Source organism: Orcinus orca, chromosome 6 (genome assembly GCF_937001465.1).
Source record: "Orcinus orca chromosome 6, mOrcOrc1.1, whole genome shotgun sequence".
In the NCBI taxonomy this organism is placed as follows: domain Eukaryota; kingdom Metazoa; phylum Chordata; class Mammalia; order Artiodactyla; family Delphinidae; genus Orcinus; species Orcinus orca.
Window position 1 is genome coordinate 90,353,541 of NC_064564.1, and position 13,596 is coordinate 90,367,136.

General features: G+C 38.9%; 1 protein-coding gene and 1 long non-coding RNA gene across 2 annotated transcripts in view; one reads left to right on the forward strand and one right to left on the reverse strand.

Moving 5' to 3' along the window:
• Positions 1-13,596, reverse strand: part of GRIN3A (glutamate ionotropic receptor NMDA type subunit 3A) — a 154,417-nt gene that overhangs the window by 32,315 nt on the left and 108,506 nt on the right. The window contains exon 6 of the mRNA XM_049710950.1: positions 6,369-6,520. Coding sequence (XP_049566907.1) covers positions 6,369-6,520 — 152 coding nt within the window. The remainder of the gene's footprint in view (positions 1-6,368; positions 6,521-13,596) is intronic.
• The window catches only part of LOC125964663 (uncharacterized), a 104,810-nt gene that overhangs the window by 8,144 nt on the left and 83,070 nt on the right, over positions 1-13,596 (forward strand). The window lies entirely within an intron of this gene.

Below are 13,596 nucleotides of genomic sequence, written 5' to 3' on the forward strand. Positions count from 1 at the left end.
AAAAATGACCTAATAATGAGCTTCACAGACATCTTCACTCCACCCCTGTTCCATGGCCTCATCCCTTACTGGATGGAGTTCAGGAATGGGGAATGCCAAGGATGGGTAAGGTTAAGAATTAATTAAAGGTCAGGTTGGGGTTAGGTGCCAGGAATGGGGTGAGGTCAAGGACTGAGTAAGTTCAGGGATGGGGTGAGGGTCAAGTTGAAGGTGAGGTCATGGGTGGAATGGGGCAGTTTCTTAATGTGCACTTTCCTTAGTAATAAAAGAACACTGAAAAGATTAGTGATTTATTTTTAGACTATTTCAACATTTCCTTTTCCTTTTCCCTACCCTATGTAATCGAGGTCTCTGGATTCCTGAAATAGAGCTCTCTCCAGTACGGTGTTCCACTTCTTGCTTAGTATGTATTTGTTTCCCTAAATACGCAGTGACAACACAAGGAGACCCATGGATTCAGAGGCAGAAAACCTTGTAAAAACCCAGGAAGATATGGACTCAACTGAGGCTCACAGAGATTCAGTAACTTTCCCGAGGACATAAAACTGCCTCCTCACAGTAATGATGGAGCAAGGGTGACTCCCAAGACCAAGGTCATTCCAGTGGCCTGGTTGTCCTTCTCCCTTCTTCCTGATCAGTGCAAGGCATGATCTCCCTCCCTGCCAGTTGGACCTCTGCAGTTGTAGAAGCTGCACATTCATAGATGGTCAGGCTGCCAGTGCTTTCCTTCAGCTGGCCCCATCCCCACCTTCATCTGCCATGAGGGGCTGTTCTGGACATTCTTTTGCCCTTCCAGATCCACTTTTCACCTCTTCCCATCCTGCTTTGTGCCCTGGGGAGGTCCTGTATGGACCCCATTGACAGGCTTCCTTTGCTTAAGGCAGTGGTGGAAGATTGGAGGGCTAGAGGAGACTAAGGTCAGGTATTTACTTCCTGGCTCTCAGCCAGGTCACTGTGGCATGGCTATGTCCCTAACCAAAGGCTGCAGCTCCTATTAGAATGCCCTCTCCTGTGCCTCCCTGGGTACTGGTTCTAGGAGTGGCTTTCTCCATTTTTCCCTTTGAGCTAAGGTGTGGTAATGGCTCCTTCACTTTACCTGCCCTGAGAGATTGCACTATTTCTGTTGGTTTCCTTAAACCATACCTCTGCCAAGAGTTTCTTGAAAACTCTCCTTAGAGTTTGAGTATGCTATCCATTCCCTGCCCAAACTGTTTCCTCTTCCTTCTTGACTATTCCCAGTTGGTTAAAAGGCACATTATTCAACCCGGTATTTAAAGGAGACTTTCAAAAAGAGGTATCATCACATATCTTAATAATTCCTTGAAGAATTTTGGGAGTTTCCTAAGCTGTGATCTGCTGCCTTCCTTCTCCTGGTTTGTAAATAACAGATTTCACAGAACTGTTGCCCTGGAACTCTTAAATTCAGTCAGTGACTCAAAAAAAAAAATTACATTTTTTTGCTGAGTCAGAGGGAAATGAAGGCAATTTAAAGCCTGCCATATGTGTTCCCCTGTGGAATCGATCCACGAGTCCACTGTGGGAAGAGGCACAGCTATGCTAGGAGGATCGTGAAGAAACATCTGAGGTCAGTTTAAAATTCCTCTCTGAAAATTGCTGGAGTCTGGCCTGCAGAATTGGACCTGCAATATCCTAGGTGACTCTGGGAGCAGATAAAGCCCTAAAATTTAAAAAAATGAGTTTATCCTCTAGAGAGATTGCAGCTAGACAGCTCTGGTGTTGCCAAGAGATGGTAGGTGAATAGATCAAGGTTCTGACAGGGGACCAAGTATTAATGTCCAACTGTGAGAAACAGGTGGAAAAAAGCATCTTTCATGTCATGTTACTGGGTGACCATGTATTATTCATTAGGCAAATGAGGATATTTTTTTCAGAGTGAAATTGTTTAATTGCTTTGTGACAACATACATGGACTAGGACTGTACCTGGAAAATGGGAGGTCAGAGGAGTGTCTTTCTCAAGAGCACCTGTTGGGAGAGGTACCCTCCAGAACATACCTGCTTCTGCTGTGCTGTGCTCTGCACCCCTCCCCCTGGGGAGAACGAAAGAGGAGGGATGTGTTCATTAAACTACCATTTTATTAACTCTTCACAAGAAGTTACTGAAGAAGCTGAGACTGAGGTGGGTTAGTGATTTTTCCCAAGTCATGTGGATGGTAGAGGCAGGCTTCAAATATGGCTTCTCTGATTTCAAATCGAGTCCTACTTTCTTCACACTAATAGCCCAGCAACGTATGACATTTGAGGCAAAAGGGATGGCAAGCAAAGTACTGACAAGCATGCTTCCTTCTTCTGACCTTTTCTGGGAGAAAGCTAAACCCCCCACCCAAACAGCAGGTAGAGACTCATGGACTGAATGATAGAAAATCCAGCAGGCACAGGGCCTTCACAGAGGAGACAAAGCTCAGCCAATGAGCTGAAGATGGGTTTCATTTAATTACATTGTATCTTTAGGTTCTGTGAGGGTGACATCCTGAAATTCTGTCTTAGGTTGTTCAAGACAAACATGCCGGTCAGTGCACAAGGATATGCACTCCGTTTAAATGCACACAGGTGAGCAACATTGCAAAGCAGATTGTTACTGCACAGACCAGAATATGCAGTAGTGCAGGCCACCATTGCTGAGAAGTGCTCCATACATGTTCTTAACATTCCCTGAAGCTGGGGGTGGCACCAGCTCTACACACACATGGATGTTATCATAATTTTTATTTTTGTCTCTGAAGTTCCAATTAAGGGTACACCTCTCTTCCTTTCTTCTCATTCCTACCTCTCGCCCCCTTCCAAATTCAGCTGACCTGGAAAATGGGGCCAGGGTTGTCTTAACAACCATAACTTGATCCTGATATCAGCCTCTTATCCAGTTGCTTCCAGCTCACTACATCCAGAATTTCCCAAATGCCTCTCCCCTGAATTTGTCCCGTTAAAAACCATGGTTGAAAAAATATGTGGTGTGTTTTGCACATATAATCTGAACAGTTTATGGCTTTTGCTGATTATTTGTTTGTTTTTCAAAATCTGCCTTCTTTTTTGTCCACACTTAATTTGGTTTTGTTTGAAATTACTGATAAATCCATACAGCCCTGGAACAGTTGAAACCTCATCATCCTTAAGGATATAAGCTACTTTGTGGTTATTATATTTGGGTATAGGCTCAGTATTTTATAAACATTAATTATCTGCCTTAATTTTCACCACAATCCTGTAAAGTAGACATTATCACCCCAATTTGCAGAAGCTGAGGCTCAGAATGGACAAGTAACATGTCTTGTATCACACGGGTGGTGGCGTTCAAACCTAGAACTGTTTCCAAAGCCCATGCTTTCAACCATTATGCTATACTGTAAATATATTAAATATTCTAATCTCAGGATGATGTAAAGGAAAGACTGTAATCACTGTATCAAAGGTGGGAGGGCTCTTGCATGTGATTAAATCCAAATACCTCATTGTAATGATGACTAGAAGTGGGTGGGATGGGAGAGAGTGTAGAAGAGGTGGTTGGTTGCCTATTTAGCATTCATTCTCCTGTCTCCTTCCTAAGGGAACCCTGCTTTCGTTTCATTTCATTTAGAGAACCCCATTCTCTACGGGGCCATGTATTTCAAGGGAAGCTGCCCCTGGAGCAGCTAATAAGTTCTGGAGGATGAGTCATGACTGGCTAATCTGTCATGGTGATCTCATTCCCCTCACCACTGATTGGCTTTAGACATGGACAGATGATGTAATTTTGACCAATGAATATGAGGAAATCTACTGGAGAATTTCTGGGAAGGTTTCCTTCTAAATAAAGCTGCAGAAAGATACCTGAAGATATCTGTGAACCCCAGGAAGTTCTCCTGATGGAGAGGAAGTATTAATATTTCTATTATTTACTATGCCAGGTTTTTTACTTGGTCTCTCCATAAATGATCTCTTATTCTCAGAACAAAATGACAAGGCAGGTTTTATCATATCCATTCATGGATGAAGAAATTCAGACTTAAGAGCAGTTAAGTCACTCAGTTGTTAATTGGTAGAGCCAGGATGCAAGTCCAGAAATGTATGTCTTCAAATTTATCATGCTTTGTGTTAGATATTTTCACACTAGAATCAATAGATTTATGTTAGTGCTTGTTAGTCTCCAAAAGTATGTTCCCCTGTATGTGCCCAGGTGGAGTTAGGTTCTGAAGCTGAAGAGCCCTGCACCCTCAGAGTCTTGCCCTGGGAGTCAGTCCATCCAGCTGGTGTCTTGGTCTGATGGTCCTCTGAAATGGCACAGCCTAGAGGTATGCTTGTGATCAGGGAGGTGCCAATTATTCTGTATTGCTGGCTTTGGGGGCATGACGAGGAGGCTCCCTTCGTCTTGTCTAATGTCTTGCTGTCAACTTTGAATCACTTGGAGATTTTGGCTGGAGTTAACCATGGTCACAACAAATGGTAGGACACATGAAATGATTGTTGCTTTCTTTGCACAGTTTAAGCAATTGGTTTGTTTATTTTCTTGGCTGAATTAATTCAGCTGACCAGTGTAAGCCCAATTTTATTTCTTTTAGGAAAAGCCATGCAAATATCTCCAAAAAAATATAAAAATGCTTGCCTTACAGGGTTGTAGTGAGAACCAATGAGTTAATGTCCCTAATACAGTTTTTGTCATGTGATAAGAAACAGAGCATGCTAGTTCCCTAATTTCTTATTTTCCTCTTTGCTTCCTTTAAATCTTTGCTCAATGACCATCTTCTAAATAAGATATAATATGAGATTATAGAGGGAGATATGATTCAGGTTGCATCAGGGACTATGGGCAGGCTCTGAAGAAGGGAGATTTCAGCTGGGAGTTTATAATGAGAAGGCATTAGCTAGGTAAATGTCGGGGGGTGGGGAGAGGAAGAGTATCTGGGAAGGAGGATGCAACAGCATGTGCCAAGACCTCAAGGCAGGAAAGCCACTGGTGTATCTCCATCTGGAATGACCATTGTGGTGGGGTGTAATGAGCCAGGAGGAAAGTTGCATGAGATGAGGCTGAAGAAATAGGCAGGATCAAGTCCCTCAGGGCATTGCAGGCCATGTTCAGCATTTCAGATTGTTCCCTAATTAACATGGGAAGCCATCGCAGGCTTCTAAGTAGGAGAGTGATCGGCCACGTGGAAAACAAATTGGAGAACGGCAGGCATGAAAACAGAGAGACCAGTTAGGAGACTTTTGCAGTGGTCCAGGTGAGGGATGATGGCTTGGACTAGAGTGATGACAGTGGAGATGACAATGGGCATATTTGAGACATATTTTATAGAGGAAAAGATATGGCTTGTTGATGGATGCAGAAGGTGAGATGTGGGAGGCATTAAGGATCCCTGCCAGTTTCTGGAATGAGATACTCGATGGACAGAGGTGCCATTATCCAAGATGTGATGCACAGAGAGAAAAGCAGATTTAGGAGAGAAGAGCAGGGTTCAGTTCTGACAAGTTAAATGTCAGATGCCTGTAAGATATTCAAGTGGAAATGTCAAATAGGAAGGTAGATATATGGTTCTGGAGCCCAGAAGAAGAGTTGGTGTTGAAATACAAATGTGAAAGTTGTTGGCGAAGAGAGGCTATTTGGAGTCATTATTGTTGGCTTTAGATTTTTTTTTTAAATGTCAGGCAGACCTCATACTGCTTTATTTGGCTTCTCTTTTAAATACTGGAGCCTGTGGCTCTTGTTACACCTTTTAGTCTCCTATCTTAATCAGCCAATTTCTGGCTCACTTTGCAGGTTTCCTTCTAATTACATCATAAAGGCAGAGCATTGCAATAAAAAGATGTAGATTCTGACTATTTGTGTGCCTTGGGCAAATCACTTAGGATCTCTAGATATTAGTTTTCCATCACTAAAAGAAGGGAATTGGTTGTTTTCAGTTTAAAAAATCTAGGATTATCTAAGAATTACCAGTTATAAGTTAATATCTATTGCTCTAAGCGGGATTCATCACTGGACCACTGGGAAGTTAGATCCTGGGAATATTTTGAAGTCCACATTGTGACCAGCAATTAACAGTTAAACCAAACACTGTTAATGTCAATCTCAGATACTATTACTGTAATGCAGAACAGCATTTCTTCTGCACTTGTGGATATAACATATAGGCAAAAAATAGAAATTCAGACATTTACTCATCAAAATAGCATCACAGTTAAATCCAAGACAAATCTGTCTTATGGAAAATTCCTATTGAATAGCCATCCTTCAAGTGAAATTAGGAGTAATCTAAATACCATGGTGAGTCTTAGGAGATGTAATAGCCTGGATTATTGGCCACATATGACAGCATTTCCTCATATTTTTCAAGGTAAATCTGTACAAAGCATCAACATTATCAGCAGTTTTTCCCTTACCTCAGTGACAGCGAAACTTCTCTTGCCACAGGGAACCACCTTGTACCACTTCTCATGTAGCACATCCATAAACCCATGTGACTTGTATTGACTGATTAGCTCGGATATATTGGAGGTCAAAGGAGAGTTGGGAGGGAGACCAATGCCGTATCCTAGGAGAAAATATAATCTCAGATGAGTGTTTCACCTGAGAGGTTCCTGAGATGTTGCCACCACGCTTGCGTGATATTGCTGTCAGGCCTGGTAACAAGGGCATAGTGAGCTTTCACCATCTTTCCTTCAAAGGACTCAAGAATGTCCAAGGTATATGGGAAGGGGGAAGGGTAAGCTGGGACGAAGTGAGAGGGTGGCATGGACACATATACACTACCAAACGTAAAATAGATAGCTAGTGGGAAGCAGCCACATAGCACAGGGAGATCAACTCAGTGCTTAGGGACCACCTAGAGGGGTGAGATAGGGAGCGTGGTTGGGAGACGCAAGAGGGAGGGGATATGGGGATATATATACGTATAGCTGAGTCATTTTGTGATACAGCAGAAACTAATACACCATTGTAAAGTAATTATACTCCAAAAAAGATGTTAAAAAAATGTCCAAGGTATGATTACCTTGTATCTGCTACCTCTCTGAGTAAAAGAGATGAGTCTGGAAAGGAGAGGAATGAGCTGCGTACTGTGTACTGGGGCACATTGTATTCCAAGGCTTTCTGCCCTTCCCTTCAAGATATTCTTTCGAAGCCATCTTTGAGGTCTTTACCAGGGCTAGGATTCCCTATCTACTTCTCCCAGAACCCCTCCCCTGGACCTTAAATACACAAAATTAGATGAATTACAATCCCTGGTTTATGAAATACTCTTATCACTGGTCATGCATGACACTTTTTTACTTTTATTTTTCAATAATAGAATGAGACCATGTGAATGTACAATATAGCATAAGTACTAAAACATCAACAAAAACTTGTTGTCAAAAAAAGGGAGTCTGATAAAACCAAGTGTTGGTACAAATGTAGATCAATAAGATCACTTACTCGTTGCTTGTGGGAATGAAAATTGATGTACCCACTTTGGAAAACCGTTTGCTATTACTTTGTATAGTTGAAGATTTATAAGCTCTAAGACAAGCAACTTTAAATACATTCCTAAAGAACTCCTCCATAACCACACCAAGACATATGTACAAGAATGTTCTTAGAGGCATTGTTCATAATAGCAAAAATTGGAAACAACCCAAATGTTGACAAGAGAATGGGTAAATAAATCATGGAATGTTTACACAATGGAATATTGTATAGTGTGAAACATATGAACTAGAATAACATGGAATAATATGGATGACTCTTAGCAACACTGAATGAAAAAGATCAATCCCAGAAGATTATAGCCTGAATCCATTGTGTAAATGTAAAAACATTCAAAACAAAACACTGTATTTTTAAGAATTCATATGTATTTGATAAAAGTATATTCAGAAAAAAATCAAGGAATTGATAAACCAAATATCTGTGACAATGGTTATTCAAGGCAAGAGAGGAAGGGGAAAGGATGAAGGAGGAGCATAAAGAAGATGTAATTGTTGTCAGAGTTTTATTAATTAGCTTGGACTCTGTATCCTTACTTAGTATGGGGCTTTACTTGCTTTCCAAACTGTTAATCTCTTTGAAGAGCCATGTGAAAGAGCTAATTACCTACATTTTGTCTGTAGCTATTGGATAGCATAGTTGAAAAAAGATGTATTGCCCTCAAGATGACTGAGGAAGACAAACTGAAACTATAGCTAGCTCCTTTTTTCACATATAAAGACCAAAAGGCTGTCAAGAATCCAAAGATACTTCATGGAAACAAATACTTGCTATAATGATTCCATCTTACAATTTATTTCCAAGGACATTAGTTTTTGTTCTTTTTTTAAATTACAGGTACACAAATCCTTTTTTAAAAAATATAGGGCTTGAGATTTGTGTATAACTAATAAAAGAGAGGAAATAAGTAATACAGAAAAAATTTTTGCATTTTAAAGAGCTATATGTTTTTCTCCCCCTGGTAATTTTGTTTGTTCCTTAACAATGGCAAGTCAAGGAAATGATTACAGTGTCAAGAGCATTATTAGAATTTTCCATTCAAAGAGCTATTTTGAGTGCCTATTTTGTGCCTAGTAGTTCTGGTTTGAAAGGCAAGACTGACAATAAAAGACTTTACACAGGCAGTCTGTTCTTCTGCTGATTCTACCATGAAATAACATTTTTTTAAAGTAATGGGTAACTATAAGGAAGTAACCGATTTTCTTTAGAAACTTTTATTATAATGAATGCTATTGACAAATTCAGTTGCACAGATTTTCATTCAGTACCTATTTACATGTCAGGCACAATACTAGTCATGTGTATGATAATATTCACTGACTAATTCACACATTTATTCATTCACTCATTCATCCATTCAACGAATATTTATGAGTGAATAGGCACTGTGTTAAGTGGTTGGGATTTAGCAGTGAGCAAGGTAAATATGGTCCCTGCTGTCACGGAGTGTACACTCTCTTAGGGAGACAGATATTAAACAATGCACTGCATAATGATTATTTCATTACAACTGAGACATCCCAGCTTGTACCAGCTTGAGGGAGAAGAACTGGGACTTATACAAACAAATAGTAGAAGATCTTGGAACTATCTGGTGGGTATGGGTTGATGGTCAGGATCATTAGGCCAGGTTTGCTGAATATTTTATATTTTTTCCCCTGGAGGCAATAATTTTCAACAACAACAATTCCTAATACTTACAGAGGGCTTACTATACACCAAGTACTGCTCTATAATAAACTTTTTACTTATCTTACCCCACTTTGTAGATCATGCACTAGTCTAAGATTGCATACTGGAGTGTGGCATGTAGGTCAGTTAAATCACTCTGGGATTCTAATAATGAGAACTAGAACATACTGAGCCCTACTGTGTGCCAGATACCATTTCACATGTGTCTAACCCCTATGTGAACCCATGCAGAATAGAAACTTAAAGATTGAATAAATATACAGCCGAAGTTCACACAGCTCATAGATGGCAAAGCTAGCATTTGAAATTAGGTCTGTTTGAGTCTAAAACCAATGCTCCCTCCACTGTATCCACTATAGCATGTGACCAAGGCAAAGGAGTACTTGACCTATTCCTCCCCTTCAAACAGGCCCTATCACTACAATCATATTGATATAATCTCCCTAAACCAGGCAATGCAGTAAAAAACTACAATCATCTAAACTGGTGGTTTGAATTCAACAGACACAAATATATATTATTCACGGGCAGATTTTGTCATAAACTTTTCAATAAGTTGTATAAATATAGTGTAAGTACAGCCCCAATTGGTATATGATTGTACATAAATAAGGAAATTAACTAGCAAGGACCCTCCCTGACTATATTGTTTCTCCTAAAAATCCCCTTAAAGCCAGTAATTCCAGCACAGGTTACTGTAATCATGGCAGAATTGTTTTCATTTGATAAGCATTTATTGCATTCATCTATTCATTAATTCCACAAATAGGGGTTGAATGCTATTCTGTCCCAGACACTCTGCCAAGTGCTATGGAATTTACCAAGTTAAATTAGACACGAAGTCTATCCATATGAAGCTCATGGTGGCACGGGGGAGATGAGGCATACATAAATAACTACACAGCATGGTAGGATGTTATAGGACTTTGCTTGAGAAGAAAAGAGAGGTGAGTCATAAATTCAATAAACATAAAATATAATGACAAAGATGCAATGAAGAGGATGAAGAAAACGGTTGTTATGAGGAGAGAGTTTGCTACCAGATGAAAGGATGAGAGAAGGCATCTTGGAGTGATTCTTGATAGTGGTATTTTGGATAGATGAGACCAAAATGCATGATAAGAAAGTTTAAAAATTGGAAATTAATATTTACGATAAATTTAAATATTCTAAGAATAGAATTTTGGCACTACAACAAAAGTATAAAAATTGCCGTAGGGAAAAAGCTATGTTGAAGTTGCAGAGACATTTATAAAAAATTGCTACATAGGAGATAATAAATATTAAATCACTCCATTCCATCATGTCAAGGTTAATTTGTAATTGACCACTAAAAATAGATTCCTGTTCTTTAAAATTTTCTATGTTAATGCATATATTAAATCTTGATATTTTAATAATTATTGGCATAAATTATTATTATTATTATCTAATTAAAACAAACTATGCACATGGAACAAGGGGAGAAACAGAAAAACAAAGTTATGTGGCAATTAGAAGAGGTACGTGTTAAAAGACATAAAAATCAATTTTATTCAGAAACATAAAATAGTAAAACCATTTTTGTCCTCTTTATCAGCTGCTTTTCAAATTTGATTGTGTTCATTGGTCAAAGAATTCTTATTTTTAAATTGCTGACTCAACTTAGCAGCCTGAGTTGCTTTCATTATCATTAGAAACGTGGCTTTGCAATAAAAACGAGGTTGACTATTTTGTGGTTGATAGATGAAGCAAAATGGAATCCTTCAACCCTAGAGATGAAGGCTTCAGGCACCCTTGAAATTGGATGCAGCTTAATAGCCCAAGAGAACAATTTTCAGAATAGAATTCTGATCTTTTCCCCATGGGTAAATCAGCTTTACTCAGCTAAGAGTGGTGGAAATATATTTTGGCTAGCAAATGTATAGTTAGAAATTCATAGATTTCAAAAATCTTCCTGAAATGTGGTTGGAAAATAGATATTTTTAAAATAAGATCTTAGATAGGGTTAAAAAGACTTCAGGAAGAAAAATTAATTTCGTTTTACGGTCTGGCCTTGGAATACCATATTTAGCTACTGCTGGGCAATGGTTGAGAACATATTGGAATAGTCCTAACCTTAAAGGAGACTTTAAAAATGGGTTTCCCTTACCCCCAGCACATCAAAGTGGAGAGAGAAGTATGTGTGAGAAGCTGAGATATACGAACACTATCTATCCTAGGATAATTTATAATGACTTGGTCTCAATCTATTAATTCAATATAATGAATAATAATAATAATTTATTGGGCACTTACTGTGTGCTTGTACATGCTTAACATACATTATTTTACTTACTCTTCACGACAGCTCTGTCATAGATGTACTATTCACAAACCCATTATGCAGATGAAGAAGCTAAAGAACAGATTAAGTGACTTGCCCAGTGTAGCACAGTTAGTAACAGAAACTCTATTCTAACCCAAGTACTCAGACTCCAGAGCTAGTGCTCCAAACACTGTATTAAATAATTAGTGGAAAGCAAGTAACAGAACAAACTCAAAAACACGCAGAGTCTTCAGCAGAAAGGTCACAAATCAGTACTGTGCAGTTCCATTACTCTTTCTTCTCATTTGACCTTTACTGTCAGCTAACTCCAATGCATAAATTTGGGACATGTATTCATTTATCTCAACACTTTCTTTTTTTCCAGAGCACACAATATGTCTTCTTGTCCCTGGTGTATGGTTTTTAATATGACCAGAGACTTTCCACATGCTCTTGAATTCTTAATAGTTTTGGTTTGCTGCACTGAAGACTTACAAAAAGGTTTCAAACTCAGTGTGGACTATTATCTTTCATTTGTCCCACTTGACCTTTAAGCCTTAAATAAATGCAGGATGGTGAAGTTGGGAGGGGTATTCAGTAGTCACACCGAGTTGATATAATGTCGTTACTACAGAGAGCGAATGTATATTCAGCATGAAGGAATCAATGGACTCCGTTTTCTTTCCTAAGTTCCCAAAGTCATTTAAGCATTTTGGAAAGTGTATGCAGACCTTCAGGGTGCTTTTGATTACCTACAATAAGTGAATTAGGTACTTATTTCAAATACAACCTAATGATTATATAATACGTAATACATCATTTATTACATAACTGTTATATGCTTTGCATTATACTAGGTCCTATGACAGGATACAGATAGACATATGAAACATTCCTGTAAGCTAAATGGGTAAAAATTGTTCATAAATTGCTTTTATGATATATTTATGCCTATGACGTCTAATTAATTAATAATAAAGTCCACATTTTCATAAGTTCACAAATTCTAAATGTTGCTAAAGGAAAGCATATAATATTTTTTTAAAATTTCATGAAGAGAGAAATATTCCATAAAAATCTATGAGATTAACTTTTTTGTTAAAAGCAGCAATCAAGACTTTTACTAGTATCTCTATCATGTTGTTTTTAATATACGTGTCCTCCCTTTGTGTTTTACAAAGTTCTGCTTTTAGGTTGTAAACTTGTTCACAGAGGCAGTATTGAATTAAAATTTCTGATTTGCACCTCACCCAGAATAAACCTGCAATGGTTTTTTTAGAATAAGCCGTTCTCTGTATTCAAATCTGTAGTCTCTCTGCTCTCTTGCAGAGAGAGCACTTCCTTGCACCATTTTGTATTTGTCCCCTTTGAAAACAATGTAGTATCTGGAGATGATGGGAACTGCAAGACACCAAGTCTCAGGAGCACAGATGGAAATGTAAACAGGAAACCAGTGGGGAGTTAATTGTGTGGCATCTGGCACTGGGGTCTAGCAGAGGCAAACAAGCCATCTCACCACTGCCTTTTGACAAGATAGAGTTGGCCCCTAAGACAAAGGTGGAAACTAGAGTCCTTCATTCTTTTGCCCACTACAAATAATTCATTGTTAACAGCTGCTATTGGCAAAAGGGACCTCAATTACCCAGTGCATCTAGGACAGAAAAAAAAAAGTAACATCTCTTCCATATCCCTAGATGCCACAAAAAATGGGAATTTTCCCATTGTTACATCAAAATGAGGTTATATAATGAATGTTCTTTGGTTTTCTAGTTCTTCCTTGGCTTTTCTTTTTGTGGCCTGCTACATCAGACTGTCATCCTTTTTTTTTTTTTAACATCTTTATTGGAGTATAATTGCTTTACAATGGTGTGTTAGTTTCTGCTTTATAACAAAGTGAATCAGCTATACATATACATATATTCCCATATCTCTTCCCTCTTGCATCTCCCTCCCCCCCACCCTCCCTATCCCACCCCTCTAGGTGGTCACAAAGCACAGAGCTGATCTCCCTGTGCTATGCGGCTGCTCCCCACTAGCTATCTGTTTTATGTTTGGTAGTGTATATATGTCCATGCCACTCTCTCACTTTTGTCACAGCTTACCCTACCCCTCCCCATATCCTCAAGTCCATTCTCTAGTAGGTCTGTGTCTTTATTCCCATCTTA